Source organism: Argiope bruennichi, chromosome 9, assembly GCF_947563725.1.
Source record: "Argiope bruennichi chromosome 9, qqArgBrue1.1, whole genome shotgun sequence".
Lineage (NCBI taxonomy): Eukaryota > Metazoa > Arthropoda > Arachnida > Araneae > Araneidae > Argiope > Argiope bruennichi.
Window position 1 is genome coordinate 78,847,733 of NC_079159.1, and position 25,611 is coordinate 78,873,343.

Genomic DNA, 25,611 nt, shown 5'->3' on the forward strand with positions numbered 1-25,611 from the left:
CTGGAGGTACGTGGTAGAATTAGTTAGAAGTAAATAAAAATATGGATGATTATTGGATTTTCAAGTTATAGCATGGTTATCTGGAAGTATTTGACGTGCCAGTTAAGAATGCACTGAGGTAAAGTTGATAACTAGAGAAACGTTTCCTAATACATGGTGCGCTTTCTTGGAGGTACATGGTAGATTAATTAAAGATATATGGAAGAATGGTTGTTATTAAGTTTCCAATCTATAGCATGCTTATCTGGAGGTATTTAACGTACCAGTTAGGAAAGCACAAAAGTAAAGTTGAAAACTAGAGAAGAGGCTCCCAATCTATGTTACGCTTTTCTGGAGGTACGTGGTAGAACTAGTTAGAAGTAAATAAAAGTATGGATGATTATTGGGTTTTCAAGTTATAGCATGGTTATCTGGAGGTATTTGACGTACCAGTTAGGAATGCACTGATGTAAGGTAAATAACCAGAGAAACGGTTCATAATACATGTGCTCTTTCTTCGAGGTACATGGTAGATTAATTAAAGATAGATAGAAGAATGGTTGTTACTACTTTTCCAATCTATAGCATGCTTATCTGGAACTATTTGGCGTACCAGTTAGGAAAGCACAAAAGTAAAGTTGAAAACTAGAGAAGAGGTTCCCACTCTATGGTATGATTTTCTGGAAGTACGTGGTAGATCAGTTAGGAGGAAATTGAAGAATAGTTGGTTACTAAGTTTCTAACCTTTAGCATGCTTATTTGGAGTATTTAGGAACCTACAGAAGTAAGGTCGATACCTAGAGAAGAGGTTTCCAGTTTATAGTACACTTATCTGGAGTTTCGTAGTGGATAGATAAGGAAAAAAAAGTAAAGTTGTGATGGTAGAAAACGGAAACATAAGAGATTAAAAAAAAATTTAAATTCCTGTGAATTTCTACAAATTCGAAAGTCTGTTTACGAAATAAGCAGTGATGGATTTCCAATTAGACTGGTCTACTGGATAACGGAGAGGACGAAGGCATGTTGATTAGAAGTTGTCATTAGTCAGTTTGCCAGATAAATACATTTAAAGAAATGTCCAGAGTCTTCTGGAACATAAAATAAAGGAAAACATAAAATCAAGGGATTAAATATTTACACATAGTATTGATCGCATTGTCTCTAGTGGGATTCGAACTTACGGCCTCTTCATTATGAGACCAGGGATATGACCATTCGGCAATGGATAGTCGAATGCCTCTTTTCAATGCGGCAATATTAATATGTTTTATTACATTCTCTTTGCTGTTACAATATCTATAGACACTGAACTTTTAACTTTTCAAAAGTTACCAAGAAAAAAAAATTGAATCTTCTTAAGGCTTTCTGTTTCGACACTTTTATTTAAAACAGATTAAATAAAGGCATAACAAAACTGATGTACCACCATGTGTGTTAGATTTCATCATAAGTTAGCCGTAAATTATCCCAATGTCATTTTCTCTTGTTTTAATATTGAACATATATTATCATAAATTATACATATTAATTCAAGTCGCTTAACTATTTAAGTTAACCTAGGTTTTAAACATTATTAATGAAAACTTTCTTGTGACGTTTGATAGCTTCGAGAGATTTATCAGCTATCCAAAATGAAAAGACTGGTCAAGGAATGGAAAAATGTTTGGATCCCTTGAAAGATATAACAAGTACCAGATTCAAACTTTCAATTTGGCGATACTTTAGGATTAAACATTTCCATTTTTACCACAATAATCAAAGCTTCTACAATTGATAGTTATGCAAGTTTCATAGCAGCGATGCATGAATCGGTTAACACCTCTGAAATTATCTCACATTTTATTGATATTTGCTTTTGGTCTTCCGTTGCCTTAAACTACTCCACATGTCCGTCATCTCAGTATTTATCAATTGTTGTGTATTCTCTACAAAATGTGAATGTTGAATGACTAGTGCTGAAATACAACTGGCAGAGAAAGCTCTATAGTTTAACTTTTTGACTATTCCGATTATACTTTTATGTAAGATTCTAGCTTCTTATTGTGTTCGCTAACTTCCACTAACAGTTTATATGTCAAGTTTTAAATCACCCTGCATCTGTAAACAGAAACATTATGCTGGTGAGAAATGTGGAAATAATGTGTTATTTTTAAGTGATTATATTTTAGTATCTGAAGTGATTATATTTTAGTATCTGAAGTGATTATATTTTATTATCTGAAGTGATTATATTTTATTATCTGAAGTGATTATATTTAAGTGATCATATTTTATTATCTTACCGAGAATAATCGTAAATATTCATGTTTAGAGAATGTTTACAGATTGTATCTCGGAAGCTATAATAAGCAATGATGAAAGTTAAAAAACTTTCCTGGTATCATAAATACAAAACGATGTTCTATATATTCAAATAATTTAATTAAGATTCCAAAATTTCATATTACGTGATGTTCAGTCAACTTCATAATTATGTGACGATCGAGCGAAAAAGCATTATTTTTTAAGATAAATCTGTAGTACTAATAAAGATAAATATATACTTGTGTGTACTGGCATTCTACTGACCAAACAGTTTGACTACAGCTACCAGTTTGGCACATATATGCTATGGAGGATGGGAATATGCACCTCAGACCAATTTTTTTAATAAATTTAATCAACTAAAATTTAAGTTGAAATTTGAAATTTTCACGCAATAACTTCTGATAATATTATTGTAGAAAAATAAAAATTGAACCGTTTCAATATTTAACAAATTATCTTTTTAATGATATAAATTTTATAACCTTGAAAATGTCCCCTGAATTTTGAAAATCTTCTAAAAATAGTTTTTATGCCTAATTTTTAAAGTTGAATACATTGTTACCCTGAAATTAAAATCGTTTTCATTGTTTCATTATATATGAAATCCCGTGATTCAATTATTGGAAGCCAAAGAAAACAATTCCGTTTAATATCTGTGTAGTTCATGTAACTATGAAAAAAAGTGAAGCTACAATCCACGAAAATTAGAAGATAGATGAACAAGACAATTTGAAAATTTGGCGATATTATGGACTTGATGTCTAAATGATTTATCTGAAATTAATTATAACCAATATTATTTTCGAACCAGCTGGTAGCCAAGGCGATTAATTAATTAAAAAAAAAACAATTTATTTGGAACCTTTTGAAGGAACTAGATATGAGGCGAAAATGAACTTTTGAAGTATTTCACACCAGTAATTACAATTATGTGTGTTCGAAGTTTTACAGCATTACTAGGAATTTCAGAACTATTAATAAGTTATTGAAACATTCAAATATCATTCTACAGTAAATTAATGATTATTTCCATTTATTCAACTGGTTTTTCCCGTACTGTCTGTCAATATTTTTCTCTAATGGCGTTGCGACAGATTTCGCATTGACTTTAGGGCACTTTACTATAATCTACTTCCACATTTCTAAGTTTCTTGTTTTGAGCATTATTTAAATGTATTGGTTTCGTTTCGTTTCGTTTCGTTTCGTTATATTAACGTCCAGTTTGAAGCAACACTAGGGCTATTTTGGGATGGACCTCGTAATTTTGAACCGCGGTCAGATGACGAGGACGACACCTGAGCTGGCACCCCTCTCTCCACACCACACCACACCATACCACACCAGCGGGAGGACGTTTGGTCATGACGGATTTAACGTGCAACAGACCCCCTTACACGAAGGTTCTTCGGTGGAATCGCGTCACGAACCAGCAACCCTCCGGTTCCGAAGCCGAGACCTTACCACCAGGCCACCATGACCCAAAATGTATTTGTACACATCCATCAATGGAAGCATGATTCTTTATAATTGCATGTAGGTGTGGAGATTGAATTGCCGAGGACCGAACCCGCGACATTAGGCTTTAGCCGCTTAACATAACCACTAAACAAAAATGATCACCCTGGTCCAGAGGCTGTTAACTGCCTTATGAAGCTAACACCACATAGGTCCTTTGGAGCATAATTAACCTCTTTTTATGCTACTAAATAATATATGTTTAGTGAAATTATTAAAAATTAGCAAAAGAAAAAATTTCTAATGATATTTTATAATATGTATATATTACATCTCTTGTTTATCATTATATTATTTCATTTAAATACTACGGTCCCTGAAATCATTAATTAAAGCGCACTCTCTAGCACTCAATGACGCAAAAGTCGTAACAGAACGTTGCTTCATTAGAATCAGAACAGTTTCCGCGAATTTATATGAACTGAAAATTTATATATATTTGACTTCAACAGATTTCTGATCATGATTTCATAAAATATTCATTCCCGCCCTGCTGGTATGTACAATATTTATAGATGTTCATTATTTAACAATTAAACTCAGTGACAATTCGTTCGATGATCGTAGAAAGAATCCTGTAATGTTTTTTTTTCAATTCTTGACATATCTAAGAATTTTATTGTAATGCTTCTTATTTTTTATTTTTGGCATATGCAAGATGCTGATTTTAATGTCTTTTTTTTATCTCTTGAGATGTGTATGAGGATGAGGGTAAAGTTTCTTTTACTTTCTCGTACACGTAGTATAGAGAAAGTATAGCAATCGTCAAAAAACTTGAACTCGAGATTTTGACGAATCTCCCCGTTTTAATACTACCCTGAGATAGAAAAACACATTTTTTGTAAATGTCCTTTTGTATGTCTGTCTGTGACAAAGATAACTAATTATAAGACAAAAACGCCTTAATGAAGATGGATGAAATTTGGTATACAGTTTTCATACCAAATTTGTAGATTTCTATCAAATTTAGAGCAAAATCTGCTCAGAGGAAGTCTGTATGCCCGGCTCTTCGAATATAATTTAGCATGACAACTTCAAAACAAAGAGAGCTAGATAGATCAAATTCGAATATGATTTAACATGATACACACAATTAACATCTATTGTCTTACATTTTTCTAAGTTTGAGCCGAATCCAACAAAGAATTGGCAGTCTGTCGTTTTGTATTTTCAGAACATGTAAAACTGATGATTCGAAGAAGGCAATGACTTAAATATATCAAATTTGGTATAGGATTTTGAGACTACAATTGTATTTCTTTTTCAAATTTTTCTTTACAGTCGGTTGGAAAAGGTGCTTCTAAAACACAAATTCGATTTTCGGATATTTTTTAACCTTATACGGGGAATTCGTTGCCAAAAAAAAATCTCCAAGGATCACATAATACATTCAGTAAAAATGCTTTATTCACTCCAAAGGTTGATGTTTCGTAACTATTGTACGCCAATACCTTGCAAGGCGCTCTCTGAGATAAATCTTTATTAGAAGGTATGAGAGAAAGTTTTGAGAGACCACTCCCATTGGTTTTAATTCATGGCATAGATACGAGGTCGGTTTCATTGAAGTTCTCTTGAGTGAGTCGGTCTGCTGCAGATTATATCTAACGTGGACAGACGTACGCTATGGTAAAGCAAGATAAACTAGAAGGGCAAGGAAGAATAAAAGCTTCATATTGACTAAAGTGTCATCCTCCTCATCTGACCAAAACTCAAAATTATAATCCATTTTCAAACATTCCTGTTATAGTTTTAAAGCTAGATTAAAGCCAACACTACAGGATGTGTTAAACTACAGGACTCAAATTTTGGATCAAAAGTTTGAGTCAAATAATTATTCAAGTACAGCGAGAGTGCTTCTGCTGTACAGTTTGGTGCTTTGTTCCAGTTAAGATTGATTTAATCCAGTGCTTGACTGTTTGAATAGAGCAAATGAATGTTGATTTTTTTTTCTTGTTGAAGTTTGTTAATTTAAAAAATGATGTGCTAAAAATTTAAGTAACGATAATGTAAGTAAGTGTAAATAACGATACGCCCATCAAACAAATGCCTTGCTATGAATGTTGAAGCCTTCATTTGAATTGAATGTTAAAGAGTAGTGATCACCGGACACATCGAATGTGAATGTCCGATGCATGACATTTAAAGCTGGTAGGTCGAAGTTCCACTGCACACTGCTATAAACTATCTAGTTTTAGATGTTGGAAAGTCTTGTAACATCGAGTAGCGTCAACTTAAATCTAGAAAATTTGTTCAGGTATCTCTTTATATTTTTGCATTTTTATAATATTTTTATGAGAAAATTAAATCATCTGCGTGAAGTATAGCAATGCCTCACAAATAAACGCGACATACTTGCCTTTGTTACTTGATCAGTTACATGTTGCAGCCTTCTTAAATACATATTTATTGAAAAAAAACTTTATTTATTTTATATTTAGGTTTCTACTTTCGATTAATTTCTTTTTTCATTTCTAGTGCCTCGAAATGTTCACGTGACAAATGTGACCACGTCTAGTTTCCGTGTAGTATGGGACAAACCACCTGGTGCAATAGAAGAATATAAGGTGAGGGTGAATTCTGTCGAAACAAGCACAGCGGACACCTATCTTGACTTGAGAGATCTCCAACCCGTTACGAAATACCAAATTCAAGTTTCAGCGAAAAATAAACATGAATGGGGAAAGTGGTCAGAAGCAATTGGTATTGAAACAATGCAAATTGGTGAGTCGTGTTTCTGATTATTAAAAATACCTTTTGCTAAATTGAGAACATTAATTGAATTCGAGTTTTATAATCTTAATGCACTTAAGCCTATTTAGTTGCGGGATTTGTAAGTTAACTTTATGTAAAAAAATATAAGAGGGATTCTCAATTATATGATTAAAAATATCAAAGCAGATAGATGGAATGGAAGGATAGGATAGGATAGTCGGATTTAGTGGCGCAAGAGCCATATTTGACTCTACTGCGCCAGTCGTAGGGTTAAAATATAAAAAGCATTTTTATGTAAAATTCTGTAATGTCTTCTAACATTGTAAGCAAGATGTTAAAAATGGCAACAAACTGAAATGTTAAATAAAATGATAAAACACAATTGCTTTTAAAAAATTTAAAGATGTTTTTGTGGAGACGTTCCCCGACGAGGATTTGCATGTCCAGTGTTGAAGCATTAAAAATTATTAAACAATGATGATTAAAATCAGGACACTCAATTAAAAAATAAAGAACCGTTAAAATCACATGGCATCTCGAGCCGAGAGGAGCTTGATTGGCAAATAAAAGATGTTTATTAGTAAAAGAAGTGTGACCAATGCGGAGTTTAGACAATTATAGGGAACGGAAATAAGCAAATTTTATGGTAAAATCTAGGACAGGCGATCCCAAATTGTAGACAGTGGGTCAGTGTTTGGTGTGGTCTCGACAAGATCTTGAATTTATATGCATTTTTATATAATTATTCAAATATGCGATGTGAGCTTATTGCGTGTCGCACATTAAAATACTTTTTGTAAAGTTATATCTATTATTAAATATCCTTTTTCACATATGATATTTTTTCATTTGTTGGGACAATGAAACCATTTTTTGGTAAGAAGGGCTGGTCAGAATGGTCTAGAATTGTTTCTTCTAGGTCTAGATTTTTGGAACGCTATATCTAGAATAAAGTTAGTGAATAAAGGTGATATTAAAAGAATTAAGGATACAATTTTTGTCAGTTGATAGTTTCAAATGCGCCCGTCAGTAGTAATACAAAATTTTACTTAAGATTACTTAAGGATTTGAGTATTCAAGTAAGGAATTAACCCACTTTGTCGATACAAATAAAAATTCAGACGCTTATCTTGATCTATTCATTATGAAATTTTTAGATCATGATCTTATTGGGTGCATGAATTCCTTAGTGAATTGACAATCCATATATGTCAAATCTGATGATCATGTAAGGAATAGAACAGTTTCACTGTATTCGATTCAGTGAGGACGTCAGCAACGTTTAGATAACTTTAACCGTTAAATTGAGTTCAGGATTCGTCATACTCGAATTGTAATCGTGTTGGAACTATTGGAAAGAAATTCTTTTAAAGTGGCAGAAACTGTTTACTTGATCACTCTACCAACTGGATTAAATTTATTGATCCATAAAGTAGATTTTTTTCACACAGTTACAGAATTTCTTATAAGTATGCCGATTATTGATATATGTACAACATATATATGTATAATATGCGTATTATATACTATAATATGCGTCATCTTTTAATGGGGTCCTAATTATAAGTGCGACAAATGCATTACATTAATTGCTCAGTACAATCCAAATCTATTATTCTGCAATTTCCAGAAGAATGAGTCGTAAGCATAAGTGAAAAATAAGTCACTGTATGAGGATTTCAATGATTTTAGATGGACATAAACTCAGTTGGGTAGGGCGCATCTCAGCCAACAGGAGCTTAGGCGCCCATTTCGCGGCGCCTTTATTTAAATATTTAAATCCAAGAAGCTCCAAGATTTTCAAACATTCTAAAAAGGTTTTCGGCAAGAATAAATTTGTTATTGAACTGGGTACAAATAAAGGAGTTAAGTTTGTGTTCTTAATAAATTAATAAAGACACAGTTACTGAAGTTCTTGTAAGTGTGCCGCCTACTGATATATGCGCAATATTTATAATAGGCGTCATCTTTTAATCTGTCCTAATTAGCGGTGCGACAAAAATATAAAAAGAAATAATGCAATATTTTTAGTTCATACTGCAAGATAAATTATTATTTGTTGAGAAATTCTGCATCTTCAAAAAATTGCCACTCATTGAGAGCTGTCTCAGCGCCCCTGCTACGCTGTTGTTAAAACACAGGAATTTGAATTATATTTTGAAATTTGCATTATATAAAATAATTTGGTTCATTTTTTTAATGTATTGTGCTATAAACATAGGTTTCGGCATTAAAATTTTTTAATGAACCTTTATTATCTGACAAATTTATTAAATCTGGACTTTTACATTCACGTCGAAAAAACCAGCTAAAATTAAACCTGTCTCTGACTCATTATATGTAACTGATTCAGGGAGATTTCGGAAAATTTCAGGTGAAACATAGGAAATCTGTAAATCCGATTTACAGTTAACTTATGATAGTATAGCAACAATTGATTAATTATGGTTAAGGTGCTGAGAGATGTGAAATATTTCAAATGCCTCACGATAGTGACTACGTTATCGTGACTAGTTTTCCAAATTATGACAAAAAAAAAAAAAACTACATTTTTTTTTGCTGTTTACTTATCTTAAATTGATATGCTATTGTTATTATTATATCAGTAACACCAGAAAAGTGAAACTTTTCAGATGAGTCGCGATAATGCAAGGATATACTGCATATATAATCCATATATTTAAAATAATTAGGAAAGCCAAGAAATCCGTCCACCGGCCAGAATTACTGATCTGATTTCGTCGATTTTTATTTCACATGAAAATTTCTTCTGGATATGTCACCAGTGGTCATCTACTCCTCTTTTTGAGAGAAATCTCAGAATAACTGTTCACTGTAAATTTTCTTTGAGATGAAAACCAATACAGAGTTACCTAACCACAACTTCTGTTATGATTTCGCCAATTTTGTTTAAGGCTTGAAAGCACATTAAAGTTCCTCCTAGACCAGTGGTCATCTAGCCCCATTTTTGAGAGAAATCTCAGAAAACTGCTCACTGTGACTTCTCTTTGAGATTAAAACCACAACTTCTGTAACGATTTCGCCAATTTTGTTTCATATAAATCTCATGTTTTCTGCATAAGTCACCCTCCTCATCACTCTCTAGTTTCAGGATACATCGCAAAATAAAACTTCTGCGAAACTTCCGTCTGCTAGAACCAGACCGATTTCTTCAATTATATTCTCTCCTTGGCAAGCACAGCTAACCAATCAGAACGTTATATGTTTACTGCGCAAATATAACTTAAAATAAACTCTTTTTTTATTATGATAAGAAGTATATCATCAAAATTGGCTGACAAGGCTATATTAACAAAGCTATATATAACAAAGATTGGAGAAAGGCTGGTTGTCTAAAGCGGCTAGTAGACATTAAATTCCTATTGGTTAATTAATATAAAATTTTAAAATTATTATTTCAAATAAGAAGTTGAATATTGCGTTGTTTTCTAATCTTAGTGATTAATACATGCCCTTATTATTATTATCTCAGAGTTACCGACGCCGCAAAACTTGAGGCAACTCAGTATAACCAATACCACCGTCAAACTTGCTTGGAACGAAGTCGAATTCGAAGACTATCCGATCTTCTACAATTTGCGCTTCTGGTCCGGAAAACGACAAAAGCGTGGAAGAGGCTTAAACACGACACATTCCAGTATCAATCTTAAGCGTTTGAATCCCTACACCGACTATTTTATCCGGGTCCGTGCCTGTACACTCGAAGCGACAGGAAATTGGACGGAAGCACTCGCTGTCAAAACGTTGCCAGGAGGTACGTAATATCACAGTTCTAGATATATCCTTTTCCGGAATCAGCCAGTACTGATGAAAGCATTACGTAAGCGACTTTTAATATGCCACTTTAAATTAATTTCCAGTTTTAAGTTTGTATGTTTTGAGGGTTCGTTCACCTTTCCCGTAAATAGCGGAAGATGAAGGGATTTAACGGCCCTGGGCAGTGTACGTTATGATGCCTCTAGATTTATAAACGCCAAATTAATTCAATATTTCAGAAATTTTTTTAAGTAATCAGCATTTTAATGATTTATTATTTTTATTTTAGTGTTATATTATAGAGCTATTAAAAGTGGCGCAGTTTTAAAATATTATTTCTAATGACTGATAATATATGTAAAGACATCTATTGCGTATAGTTGAATAGAGAAAAGTTCAAAGTTTTATTTATATATATTTTTTTCATTCATCATGTTCTGTATTCGTTGCACAACAAATGCCACTTTTATGAAGTAATTGGGCATTGATTATTGAACTCACAGTTGTAACAGTTTCATCTCGTTGGACATGAAGAGTAACAGGCAGAGATGGTAAATACATAAAGCCTTTTATGTACGCTCACAGACTGGATTATTTTCTTTTGGGTAACATTCGCAAGTAGTTCGGATAACCACAACATTTTCATCTGATATTCGAGGAAAAATAGCTCCTTTTGTATATGCAACCCTCTTCCAAGAATGTATTGAGCCAATTCTTCTTTTGTTCATGATGAGACGGCTCTTTTTTTAGTTTACCACAAAATGTCGTTGCAACGCAACGGTGGATTCATTGGTTTATTTGTTGAAGTTACTGCAAAATTCACGTTGCAATACAACAATGGATTTATTGTTTTTTGTTATTGTTGAATTTACTACAAATATTATGTTCGAATGCAGCAATTGATTTCCTTTTCTTTTTGAACTTACTGCGAAATAAATGTATGCAGCAATGCAACAATGGATTCGTTGGTTTATTTGTTGAAGTTACTGCGAAATTCAAGTTGCAATACAACAATGGATTTATTGTTTTTTGTTATTGTTGAATTTACTACAAATATTATGTTCGAATGCAGCAATTGATTTCCTTTTGTTTTTGAACTTACTGCGAAATAAATGTATGCAGCAATGCAACAATGGATTCGTTGGTTTATTTGTTGAAGTTACTGCAAAATTCACGTTGCAATACAACAATGGATTTATTGTTTTTTGTTATGGTTGAATTTACTACAAATATTATGTTCGAATGCAGCAATTGATTTCCTTTTGTTTTTGAACTTACTGCGAAATAAATGTATGCAGCAATGCAACAATGGATTCGTTGGTTTATTTGTTGAAGTTACTGCGAAATTCACGTTGCAATACAACAATGGATTTATTGTTTTTTGTTATTGTTGAATTTACTACAAATATTATGTTCGAATGCAGCAATTGATTTCCTTTTGTTTTTGAACTTACTGCGAAATAAATGTATGCAGCAATGCAACAATGGATTCGTTGGTTTATTTGTTGAAGTTACTGCGAAATTCACGTTGCAATACAACAATGGATTTATTGTTTTTTGTTATTGTTGAATTTACTACAAATATTATGTTCGAATGCAGCAATTGATTTCCTTTTGTTTTTGAACTTACTGCGAAATAAATGTATGCAGCAATGCAACAATGGATTCGTTGGTTTATTTATTGAAGTTACTGCGAAATACATATTGAATGGAGCAATGGATTTACTGTTTTTTTTGTTTTGTTAATGTTGAACTTACTACGAAATGTATGATGCAGTGTAACAGGGGATTCATTGGTTTATTTGTTTGATCTTACTACGAAATCTATACTACAACGCAACAACGAATTTACTGGTTGCATATTGGACCATACAAAACAACTTTTTCTGAAGCATCGCTATTTTTTTCTAAACGAAAATCAGCGCCTCTTTAACCGATATTTTCAGAATGCTCAAAATAAATCTTTCGACTTAATTCTATTCAGTGATGCATCATATGCTTCTCTATCTATTGTCCTTCATCAGAAATAATTATTTATCATCTTCTCATTTTTGAATAATCTTACATATGTTTTAGTCATTTATTTGTTTATTATGACTGATGATTTCGAGACATACACGTTTATATACATTATTATTTAAGAAGGCGTTCAATGCTTAACTAAGGCTAATTAATTAATAGCACTTAAAGCAGAAGAATCCCGTCCAGTTATACTTGAAAAATTAAGTTAATATATTGCCAATATGTTTTCTTAATTCAGTTGATTTATATTTTTTTGCAAATTTATTTTTTTGATAAATTGGTTTCTAATATCTTTTAATAAATTTATCAACGGCCCTGAGATAATGCATAGATTGCCTAGTTAGGAATATGCCACTGCTTTTGAAGAAGTAAATGCACTCGACAGCCAATTCTCTCTGTATTGATATAAAAAGAAATGCGACGGAAGTTGCATTTTGATGAGATTTGTAATTTTATGTTAATATATTTTAATGATATTCCTTTCATAAATTGTTGAATATATACCGTGAATAGACTTAATTATTCTAAAAAATGTACTGTTAGAGTTATTTAGGTGATTTAATTTCGAATCATTGATGGTAGTAGAGAGTCATATGAATTAATCAAGTCATGGAAAAGTAAATGTTTTTAGGACAATGTTGTTCAAAAGTTATACTAAAAATAATAATTTTAATTTTTTATTCCGATATTTTAACATGGTAACTCTCCAGCATCTTGGTAAATTGTGCGAAATCTCCTCTCAATAGTTGATGCCTCATTGATTTGGTTAGCTCCCAGCTATGAAGATAGATCTCACATTTTAGTACCCCTTCTCAACAGTATCGATTGACTAGTATAAATTCAATTTATTTAATAATTTAAATTCAGAAATAGTGACTCTATTACGAAGAATAGAAAGCAGAATTTATTGACGAAATTATGGTAAGGTAATGTGCGCAAAATTGTTTCTCAATTACAACAAAAAGTGAGGATTTTCTTTTATGTGGCACTTAAATCGATTCAAATTTTACTCACTAAACTGTCGTTCTAAAAACTGAAACATGCACTCTGTATGTTGGTTTTCAGCGATGTTTCACTGGAACCAAAAATACAGATTGAAACGAAAATTGTGGCCTCACAAATCCCAATTCTGGATCTAAACAACATTGCTTGCAACACTAGAACTTGTTAATTTCTTGTAAAAATACGTAGAATTAAACTAAAATTCTTTCTTTCTATGCATCAGTATTATACCAAGGGAGTATCACTCCAGTATTTTTTTTAAATTGATTATATTACGTAATTATATCGAAGGTAAGAGTAATGTTTTAAATTGCAAATTATGTAGTTCAAGCTTATATCCGCTAATAATTCAGACAAATAGATTTTATTCATTATCGATGCAGTGTTCATAAAAACAGGCATCAATTTTAAAATTTCATAAAAGAGAAAAAAAATATCCATTTTGTAATTTTAAAAATAACTGGAAAATTTGCATCTCGTTTCCTTTCAGAATTATCGATACTTGCCGGATAGAATATGTCTTCCGTTATGGTATGAAATTTAGATTTAAAATACCCCGATTATTTTACTTTATTGTGAATTAAAAAAAAATTCTTTATATAATCCTAAAAAAAAATCAATCGATCATATTCAACCAATATCAAATTTTGAATAGTGAGCCAGAACGTGAGAACAATGAGCCAGTGTAATAGCCAATAGTGATAGCCTTTCTTATTATTAAATTCTATTAAATATAACAATTGTGATGTGATTTTGATCTATAGAATTTTTGTCACTGCATAATTTCTCTAACTTTGGGATTATATTGGAAGGAGCTATCTTTGACGAAAACCCGGCTTAGAAGAAACACGAATTACAAATAGGATTACAAATAAAGTTCTCCGAGCTTCAGCTATAAAAAGGGCATATTGATCTTTTATTGATAACAGAGATTCCAATCTTTTCATTCAACTGCTGAATTTTGCTTTTTTGATTTCAAGTTTTGGTAGTGGATTCATTGTCTTATTATGTTTAGATAAATCAAATATCTGGTACAGCTAAAATGCAGATAGTGGCAGAGCTAACAGATCAGTGGCATTAAATGGGCTTTGAATTAATATAAAATGATAGATAATAAAGTGTGAGTTAAAATGATTCATATTCCCAATTTCATAGATGTAAAGGGTGTCCCAAAATTAACATAAGATTTGTATTTGCCGCCATTCATACAGTAAAGTGTTGGCAACCCAATTAAAAAGCCATTTGACAGCTGATAATTTAGGGTTAGTAAAAAATGAAGCGTTACACGATAGAAAAACGTGCTTTTATTGTTCAGCAATATTTCAAAAATAATGGAAGTCTGGCGTCCACAGTTCGAAAATTTGAAAATTGGTTCTCCTCGATCATATGATTTAACACAATTGGATTTCTTTTTATAAGGTTATTTTAATATCACAGGTTTATGCTAACAAGCCCACATGCAAGCGTGCATTGAAGGAGGCAATTCAACGCTGCACCAATGAAAGTCAGCCATATTTATGCAAAATGGTCATGGAAAATTTCGACAAAAGAGCATGTATGTGTCAGCAAAGCCGTAGAGGCCATTTGCTCTATGTGTTATTCCAAACATAACCGTACTCAGTGCATTTTACGATTCAATAAAAATATAGCAATTTAAAGAAAAAAAACTGTGTATTTTCATTTAATTAAAATCTTGCGTTAACAGGTTGTTCTATCATGCAATGCTCCAATTTACTATCCCTAAACTATCAGGTGTCAAATGGTTTTTTAATAGGGTTGCCAACACTTTACTGCACGAATGATACCAAATTCTTGTCTTAATTTCGGGAGACCCTTTACTACGCAAAATGCAAAAAATGTATTCATTAAAAATATACATACAGGCAGAGGTCATATGAATAGTTTTGAATGCATATTTTTAAATCCGGCTAATAAATTATGATATGTGTTTCACAAAAATGTAAAAAAAAATGTAAAAACGTAAATAAAATTATTAAAAAATCTAAAATATTTCAAGACAGCTTTGTTATGCAGTTAAGATTCACCTTGGCTCTGAGGTGCATACTTTGGGTACCATTGGTTTGTTAGCAATTTTGATTTAATGATAGCTTATTTTTTTAAAACAACAATTGTTAATTCCTTATAAAGAAAAATATTGTCATCAACTTTGCATTTTTAATATTTTATTGGCCTTCGTTTACATCATGGTTTGATATATTATTGACCATCATGGCTATTTTTTAAGACAAATATTGCTATTTCCTTATTTAAGAAAAAAAAATGTCAACATTTTTGCATTCTTGATTTTATATTTACTAACCCTTAACCATTATTTTCACGTATATATTATGCTAAGCAAATATATTGTTTTATGAACATAGAGCTAACATATTGTATAGCAAATGATTTTGGATGCCTTTGATGAACAAAGATATTGCTTCAGAAATTAGCTTTATGTTGAAGGTTTTAGCTTTATGTTATGAATGTAAAATTACTTATATGCTTGTACGTCTACTTGTTGTGAAGAATAAATGTATGTCTTACTAACGCCGTCGTCTTTAACAAGCGTATTGATTTACAAACATATTCTAGTTTAGAGGATATAATATGGTAGCGTGGATTATTCCAAAGAAACAAGCAGATTTTTAAATCGAATTGGTTTATTTCTTTTTTTGACACATAGGGACGATCACTACATTACGCAACTTTACAAAGACTAATATTTAAACATGAAACATTTTAAATTTTAATAAACTATTCCTTCCGGTGTTCCTTTTTCACGCACACCACACCATTTCGCTCCACGCTTCTTTCTCCACGTTGCCACTCTGCGCCAACTAAATTTAGTTTCTGTCGCCATCTCACCAAAGCATCTAGTCCTTCAGTACTTTACAAGGAAAAGTATTAAATTGAATGTTTTTGCATTATATTTTATGCAAAATATTAAATTGAATTAAATAATTACTTTTATCAGTTGCAATTGTGTATTATGTTTTGCAATTGTGTTTGCTAGTTGCATTTGCTATTCAAATTTGAGTTTCTTAGTATTGATTGACTTCTTTTTTGGATTCATACTTTGATGCTTAGCGAAAACACTGCTTTTGTTAGTAAAATGTTGTTTTGCAAAAATATTTTAATTGCTGTACAAACATATAGTAACACGATTATAACTCATAAAAGAATACATTTTTGATTAAAGAACACATCTAAATGTTTTACGAATATTTTCTTATGATAAACGAGCTAATTGTTTTAGTAGTATTCTTTCATAAAACGAATTCATTATTATATATATTCTAATATTCAATGAAAGAATATAAGTGGATTAAATATATACCCCTACTAGTCCTGATTGCAAGTTAAGTTTGCTTTTCTTTGCATTTAATTAACTCGTATTTGAATTCATATTCTAATTTTAAGGAAATGTACTGTGCTTGCTAGGAGAATGCATTATTTTTCAAACATACTTTGGCTGCTGAACTTTATAAACAAAGAGAATATATTCGTAAATGAATATATTTTTACTTTAAACGAACGCAACTGTTTTACGAAAAAATCACTTGACTGAATATATCACGAAATTGTTTTACATTCAGCGAAACCTGTTATTTTATGTACATATCCTTATTCCCAATGTGAGAAAAGTAATAAGATTAAATATTACCCCTATCGATTGTAATTGTATATTTATGAATGATTAGTAGTCAAATTTACGATTCATGGTATTAAATTGCCCGTTCTTTTTAAATTCCCAATCTGATGCTAGGGAGCATACTGTATTGCTATTATAGAACATGCTATCGTGATTGTTTAATGAACATATTATAATAATATTTGTGTAAATGAGTATGTTTTAAGAACAAATGTTAAAAGAATACATCAAACTGTTTTACGAATATTCTTCCAGCACTTGGAGGACCAAACTTCTTTCGGCTTTCTTTCTTTATTTTTTTTTTTTTTCTTTTTTTTTGTGAAGTCGTGTGTTTCGGAGAAAATATTTAGATACGAATAACATACTGCTTACATGTAATTTTTTTCAATCTTATTTACATGCGAATTGATCATTTAAATAAAACTAATCATGAATGCACTTAGTATAAATGTTATTCGAATTGGCTTAACACAATAAATGCATTTTTGCGATTGGATGTGAGCCGAACGTATTCGTATTCGGATAATGTTACATAGCGCCATCTCACAAAATTCTGAGGTACCAATAGGTTATCAAGTACTGTAAAAAATTTACGTTCGCGCTGTTCCTGATTATGATTACACAATATGACATTGTCAGCACGAGAGCAGATAGAAAAAGACTCTAATAGTTGGTTATAATTTTTTTTTGTGCAACCCCCTTTTTTCAGGGAAGACACCTATTTAGATAATAACCAAAACCTTATTCGAATCCCGGTTCGAGCATGGTTGTTCTTCATCTGTGTTCTATCTGTGAGGTGTGTGAATTTGCCCCCTGTAAAAAGGGTTGTGCAAGCGAATGTGTGAGTTTCATCTTCATATGAGCTAGAAGTCAGACTTCTGCCCTCGGGTGCTCAGGGGTCTTTACCCTCAGAAGCTACTGTACCCCATTTCCTTGGTAACACGGACACGACATCATCATCATCACCAAAACCTTATCTAAAGATAAAATTTGACACTATAATTATTATAAATAAATATACATATAAACATTAAATATACATACATACATACATAAATGTATGGCTGTGGTTGCAGAATGTCGTCGAACGTTTTACTAAATATCTTTTCACTAGGTTAATTTTTAAACATCTTATATTATAAATGCATCCTTAATTTCGAGGTAAGAATAAAATAGAATGGTTATTATGCAAAAAAGAGAGATTTTTTAAAAAATTAAATCAATAATTGGATTATCTAGCTGTTTATCAGAATACTTTAATTTATTATATGTACTGTCCAAACACCAACTATTTTTTTTTAATTGTATGCATAATTTTTATTTTTTTTTTAGTTCCCTCTGAACCGGAAAACCTCACGGTAGAAAAAGTCGATAGCGTAAGCATAAAGTTACAGTGGGAAGAGCCATTTCCTTTTACAGGACCCATTATATCCTACACTGTGGAATGGATGGAGTCTCAAAACTTGCTCGAAGTTCAACAGGCGGTGACAAATGATTCATTTTATACGATTGAAAATCTGATCCCTCTGACATCTTACGACATATCGGTGGCTGCAGAAACGGAAGCCGGGGTAGGAAATTGGACGTCTCCGATTCAAGTGAAAACAAAAAGTAAGGCCTTATGTCTGCTTTCGCTTTCAAATTTTTAGTGTTTTTTAGGGTAACATTTTTCTGTTTGTAAATTGCATGATGGGGAAAAACTTACAAAGATAAGGTGACATGGTATATTAAGCGTAGAACGCAACATTAAACAGGGCAGATCGTTGGATATAAACTCTAAATTGGGATAGGGCAGTTTTTTTTAATAGGTTCTCGTTGAGAAAAATAGTTTAAAATTTCGAAGAGATTTTTTAATTAATTAAAAACAAATCGGATTTTTAATGATCCTTTTTAATAATTTCGGAGCATGTTATTTTATAAAAATCATTTTTGCATGATTTTAAAATTTTTTAAATTCACTTTTTATTGATATTAATTTTATTTTCGTAAAGATTTGTCTTAATTTTAAGTGATTTTTCAAAATGTATTTTAAAGCCCAATTTATAACACAGCTATTTATTGATTTTTGATATTTTAATCAATTTTAATGTTTCAGCAAGTTTTTTACTCGCATCAAAAATTTAGACCCATATCAAATTTTGAATTAACGCATCCAAATTTTTGGTTGTTGGTCGATCTGTATATACAAAAAAACACGAATAGCAGAAAAATGTAGCAACTAAGTTAAACAATGTGGTATCTTGGTATTTTGCTTTTGATTGCTAGCTTGCTACTAAAATTGTTTTGTATCAAACTTTGGTTTCAATCGGCCTCAGAAAAAGTGTCCAAATTCATATTAGATCTCTCTTCACTATGGTACGAAGTCCAAAATATTCATCTGCGGGACCTCTGAAAACAAAACACCCAAAATTAAAATTTACTAATAAAACAACTATATGTGCTTGAATTTGACATTCAGGGGTAATTAGTTTCCTTTTTAAAGTTTTTATATCTCTTATTACTGAGTGGTTATAAAAAATGTCCTGATATATGAAACCGTAATTATCATAGCATTCACAAGAACGGAATAAAATTTTGGTTCAAGATCTTCTGAGATATGCGCTCAAGAATCATATGAAAAATAACAGAACAAATGTGGTTACAGAGACAAAATTTAAAACTTTTCAAATGGCAATCATACCTGTAGCACAAAAATCACTAGCGGTAGACAGACTAAGAAGAAAAGAGAAAACAACCAATAACAGCAGAGAAGGAACAGAAACCTTTACAAAAAACAGACATTTTATTATGTTTCAAAAATTTTTTACTTGACCTACTTCAACCACCATGACACTTTGCATGCGGCAGATGGTGTCTAGATCCAAAGCAGGTACCATGCAGAGAGGATTCGATTTTCGTGCTACACGTACCGTTCCAATGTTATTTATTGTTTAGTGCTATAGTGAGCGTATTCCAATAAAAGAAAATCAGTATTTCCATTTGAAAATGTTGAAATTTTTTCATTGTAACCATAATTGTTAGAGTTGAACTGTTGCTTTTCATATGAGTTTTAAGCAAATAACCCAAAATACCTTCAACCAGAATTTTATTCCGTTCTTGTGAATTCTATGATAGTTACGATCTCATATATCGACATTTTTTTATATTTACCTGATATATATTATATTGCTGAATTCCTAATTAAAAACGAGACGTCAATAATTTTTACTCAACATTTTTGTCGTAATCTTTCTTTTAGTTTATTAAAAAAAGCAAATATTAAAGGCGTTTCAATAAGTTTTGCTTTGAACGATTAAAAATAATATTTCTTGTAGGTCCAGTACCTCCTGAGAACCTGAGGAGCACAAATATTAGCAGCAATAGTATCTCACTGGAATGGGAAGAACCTCAAATTTACAAAGGGAGAGGAATTTTTGTTGCTTATTCTGTCAGATGGAACCAGCTGACATTTCTAAAAGCAGAACCCATAAAAACGACAAATTTATCGATGACCATAAACGGATTAGAACCCAAAACAAGGTATATGTTTGAAGTTCAAGGATGGACAGAAAAAGGATCAAGTGAATGGTCTAAACCTTTGATGGTCGAAACAAAGGTTGGAGGTAAGTTAAGAGTATATGTTAGTAATTTTTAAAAAATATATATTGCTTTAAAGCTGAGATGTTTTAAGGTTTGCTCCATAATGAAGACCCTGGATTTTAAGTTGAATTTCTTTTCTTAGCTGAAATGGTCACAATGACTCATTCTTTTCCGTCAAGATATAAAGGGAAAGAAAACAAAAACAGTTCGACTTTCTTCAGCGAGAATCGAATGAATGATAGGTTTCGCCCGAAACACACATGCAAACACACATTAAAACAAAAAATCTTCACTTCTTAAACCCTTAGACATCCATTATGTCGCTTGTCAACCCCTTGATACGTCACCTTCAAACCTGCCATCTATCGGCATGAAAGAATTAAAAAAGGCATTCATGCTCTGCTCAAAACTATTGAGTCATGCAATCTATTTTCCCCAAGTACTACAGAAGCAGAACATGATGAATATATTAATCAAACCGGAATTGATAGTCATTTTATGTTTTACTAATTAATATGCATATTAAAATTTAAAAGTTACAATTTTTGTATGCGTAAAATTATACGTATGCTATTTCAATTTGTATACAAAAGTTTAATCTGTGTAGATAATTATAATAATGTCTTGATTCCCCCTCATAATCGTTAGAACTAAAAAGTTACTAATGTTTTATATTATCAAAATTTATTAATATTTCTGTCCTACGACATTCATTTTATTTAGTTCTTAAATCTTCTATTAGTTCTTTATTTAGTTAGAAAAATAAAACGAATGTGAATTTTTTTTGTTAGTAAATAAAAAATGAAACGAAATCAAGAGATTTCAGTAAATAAAATCTTATTTTAATACTTTGATATTATCAGCTTCTTCTTGTTTCTTGTGTACAGCCGACCACCCTGCCAACACTGAAGATAGCCAGTATCGACATGATTTGTTGTGGCCGACTGCTATCTTTAGTATTGTCCGTCCATATCATTGACCGATTCACCACACTGACATCCTCCATGAGGCAGTTGGTCCCTAGCCCCAAAGTGTTCAATTACTGATCTTCCTCCTCATCTTCCTGTATAACTATCTTCCTATGAAACAAAGAACAGGCCATCACTTAAAGAAAATCTCCTCGATATTCTTAATATTTCTCCAAATTCTCGTTTCACAACAACAGAAATCCAAATACTTCCAAACTTTCAAACTGTGCTAAAAAACTGACAATTTTTAACATCATGTCATATATCAACAGCTAATGACAGAATAATCTAAATAATTTTTAAAAAAATACTTTTATTAATGTAGTGAAAAGCATGGTTTTCATTTTAATTAGTTTCTATTTGTCAATTAAAAAATGTTTTTTCACTATCTAACTGATAAGTGAAGCCACTGTTCAGGAATCAAAATATTAAAATTAATTATTAATTAATTTCCTAGAATATTTGAATACTGCATTGAGAACGCATAAGTGCCCTAAATTTCGAAATTCACTGGGAATTGAACAAAATATTAATTGCGGAATTTTATTTTTATGAACATGAAACCGGTGTAGATAAATACATGAGTTTATTGAAATAAATAAGATAATTTAATGCCGGCGTCCTGGCATAGGGGTAGCGCGTCTTCCCCGTGATCTGGGCGTCCAGGGTTCGAGTCCCGGTTTGGGCATGGTTGTTCTTCTGTTGTTCTATCTGTGAGATGTGTCAATGTGCCCTCCTGTAAAAAGGGGTTGTGCAAGCGAATGAATGATGCGTGAGTGGCAAAGTCGTACTCTTGGCCCTAGTTGGCGCTGCTATAAAAAATAAGAGACGTTCCCCCTCAGGCTTAAATTGCTGTCTTCGTAACAGCGGGCTTGTCAGTGGCAAGTGCCATAAGAAACAAACAAACAAAACAGATAATTTAATTAAACTTGATCACCTTCTTATTTAATATTACTATGTATAAAACATCCATTAAGAAAAATAATTCTTCCAATCCTTTCAATTCTTTATTTTTGAATCGAAAACAGAAGGTTACATTTTGAAGTATCTAGATGGACTCAATTAATGATACACATATATCGGAAATAATGAATTATTAATCAAATTAAATATTAAGCATTAATAATTTGATATCACTAAAGTTTCAAAAAAAGTTTATGAAAGTCTCCAAGTATACGTTTCTTATATTTTAATGACTTTAAAAGGATAACCGTTTTTTGTTTCTCTGCAAAAATCTTAGTTTTAACATTTTCTTTACTGAATGTTTTTTAGAAGATTTTAAAATTTGTGCTAACTTTTTTAAATATTGAATCTAGGCTCAAGTAAATACTCTACAACAAATTTCTCTTATAAGTCAACACCAAGGTCATTAATTACATAAAAAAATAATTTGAGACTTTGAAGTCCCTGAAAGACTTTAAGGACGCCCTATTTTGGTAATTATAATGTTATAATATTTGGTAATAATTGAAATTTTATTGGTAATTTGAAGTATACAAAAAATTAAACCCTAATTTCATTAAATAATTCTGTGCATAGTATAAATATTGTGAAATACAGAAAAAAAATTAATTATAACTTATCAAAATGAAAGACATATAAGTATTTTATGATGCAAATATTCAGATTCAATTATTCTAGGCAGCCATCTGGGCCTTATATTAATTATTATTCTATTTACTTGTCTCTAGCAAGCTTCCAAACAGAAATAATATTGAGCTGCCATCCGAGAATTGAAGAACGAACTTTATAGAAGTAGACTTCAAGGTCTTAATGGGTCTTAAATAGCCACTCTTAAATTATATAGTACCACGTGAAAACTGATTGTATTAAAGAAATTGTATAAATGAAGATTTCGAATTTCTAGACGCAGTCTAATAGTCCAACCAAAGCTTAATTTGGATGTTCGTTACACTAAAACATGTAAACGAGCATTTAAATATTCTTTTACAGAAAGAAATACTAATAAAAAATCGTCTGTTTTCATTACAGTTCCTGATCCTCCCGTAAAGGTTTATGAAGTGGCAGTGAGTAACACGAGCATAGAAATAAAATGGGATGTGTCATCGCGATACAAGAATCTTGTAAAACTTCATACAGTTGAATGGCGTCAAATGAGCAGCCACCTTGCTACAGCCACAAATATAACGGAGACAACCTTCATTATTGAAAACTTGAATCCTTTCACCAATTATTCAATCCGTGTTAAGTCTTGGACTGAGGACGGAGCTGGTGAATGGGCTGGACCAATTATAGTGCAAACAGCTATTGGAAGTAAGAAAAATATGATTATGGAAATTATATATTTTTTGGCTTAAAAAAAGATTTAATTACACTATATTTAACATTGGAGGTTGATTGTATTCATAATTTATGAAGAATTTTGTGATATATCATAGTTTGGGATGAAAAATTCACTATTTAGCCTATAGATAGAGGGAGTAGCCACCCAACTTTTCTCACAAATTCTCTAATAAAGATGTTATTCCCTTAGCCCAGTATTTCCCAAAGTGTGGTACACATACCCCCAGGGGTACAATAAGAGTTTGATGGGGGTACAACTGAGGTGAAAGTCAACCCCCGGAAAATAACGTGACTCTGTCCAAAATAAAAGAAAGCCCAATCATCTGTGGTCCACTGTCCCTGTTTGAACTTAGACATGAACTTCAATGTTTTCTTAATGATAGATTTGAGTTCAGAAATTGTTTACATGACTGGAAATGGCTTTGTAAGTTTTAGAGCTATCGCGTTTAAAAATACGACAGATAATACATTACAGTACAAACAGACATTCAAGCGTTTAACATATTTCATTTAAAATTCGATACGAATCTAAATTTTAGATGCTAAAATTGTGTACAAAATTTTACTAGTTACGAACTATATAATTGTTTAAAAATTCTGTGCAATATTTCTAGCTCTTTCATTCGAGTTATAATTTAATTCATATAGCCAAAATAAGTGCATTTCTAGATGTTATTACGCTGTGTTGTGAAATACAAGTTGAAATGCGTGTTAAGCTATAAATTATGTTACCAAATGGGCGGAGTGCTTTATTTATTTCAAGAAGAAACCTGGCTCAAGAAATCTTTGCTGAGAATATGAAAATTTTGAAAGATATTTCACTTTCTTGAGAATTTTCTTCTAATGTAATTAGGAGAAGACGGAATAGTTTTAATTCATTATGAAGAATTCAATTTAAAATCTTCTTAGAAGGAACCAGAAAATATTGCTAATATTAATGAATTTGTTATTTGTAGTAAATTTAGGTTGGCTAATGGGAAACTAAATATTTTCTTTTAAAATTTAATTTTATAAAATAATTTTAAAAGAAAAAAGATGGACATCTTGGAAAAAACAGTTTATTTTAACTTTCCTCAGTTTGTAGAATTGCAATGTTTTCAAATCGGCTTAATATCTCTAATTCTATCATGCGTAAAGTTTTTAAATACTTTATAGAATAGATCTCTGGGATTAGAGATACCTTGTACGTGATTACATTTTGGATAATAAGTACGAGATATTATGAGTGTATTTTTCAAAATCTAAATGATATCTTTAATCTGATAAAAATGATTGAAATATTCATTCAATAACTTTAGGACAAGTAATAGTTAAAAACTATTTTTATATCACTAAAATTCAAAATATTAAGGTTCCAAGGATACCACTGTTTTAACCGCAGTATATCGTTTAAATTGCAAAAATTCTTTTGATATTTATTATTCAAATGTGGATGCAAACGATTTTTTGCTATTGTATTCATTCTATGTTATTTCCTAGTTTGTTTAATTGTAGAGTCGGCTTGCACAGTATTACTTTTGAGTGAAAAAAAAAAGAAAAAAAAAGAAGGAACGTATATTTTAAAGACCGCTTATATATTCTAATTTCAATTTCACTGAAACTATCTGGTGTTTTATTTTATTTTGGTATAATTTTTTAAAATTTGTAACTGTGACGGTGAGGTAGTAATATAAAAATATAGACAATGTAATACATAATGGCTTTTTGACATGATAATATTATTTTTATACGAACATTCCAGACAAGAATCACGAATTTCCTGTTAAAAGTTTCTTTTTACCTCGATAACTTAGC

At 31.3% G+C, this 25,611-nt stretch overlaps 1 protein-coding gene across 3 annotated transcripts in view; it reads left to right on the plus strand.

Annotated features, from left to right (window-relative positions):
- The window catches only part of LOC129983771 (phosphatidylinositol phosphatase PTPRQ-like), a 118,392-nt gene that overhangs the window by 23,057 nt on the left and 69,724 nt on the right, over nt 1–25,611 (plus strand). For 2 of the 3 annotated variants that reach the window (XM_056093393.1, XM_056093394.1), the window contains exons 3-7: nt 6,277–6,522; nt 10,007–10,288; nt 18,299–18,577; nt 20,281–20,568; nt 23,506–23,787. In XM_056093393.1, the coding sequence (XP_055949368.1) occupies nt 6,277–6,522; nt 10,007–10,288; nt 18,299–18,577; nt 20,281–20,568; nt 23,506–23,787 (1,377 nt within the window). The remainder of the gene's footprint in view (nt 1–6,276; nt 6,523–10,006; nt 10,289–18,298; nt 18,578–20,280; nt 20,569–23,505; nt 23,788–25,611) is intronic. The other variant, XM_056093395.1, reaches the window with a different exon arrangement.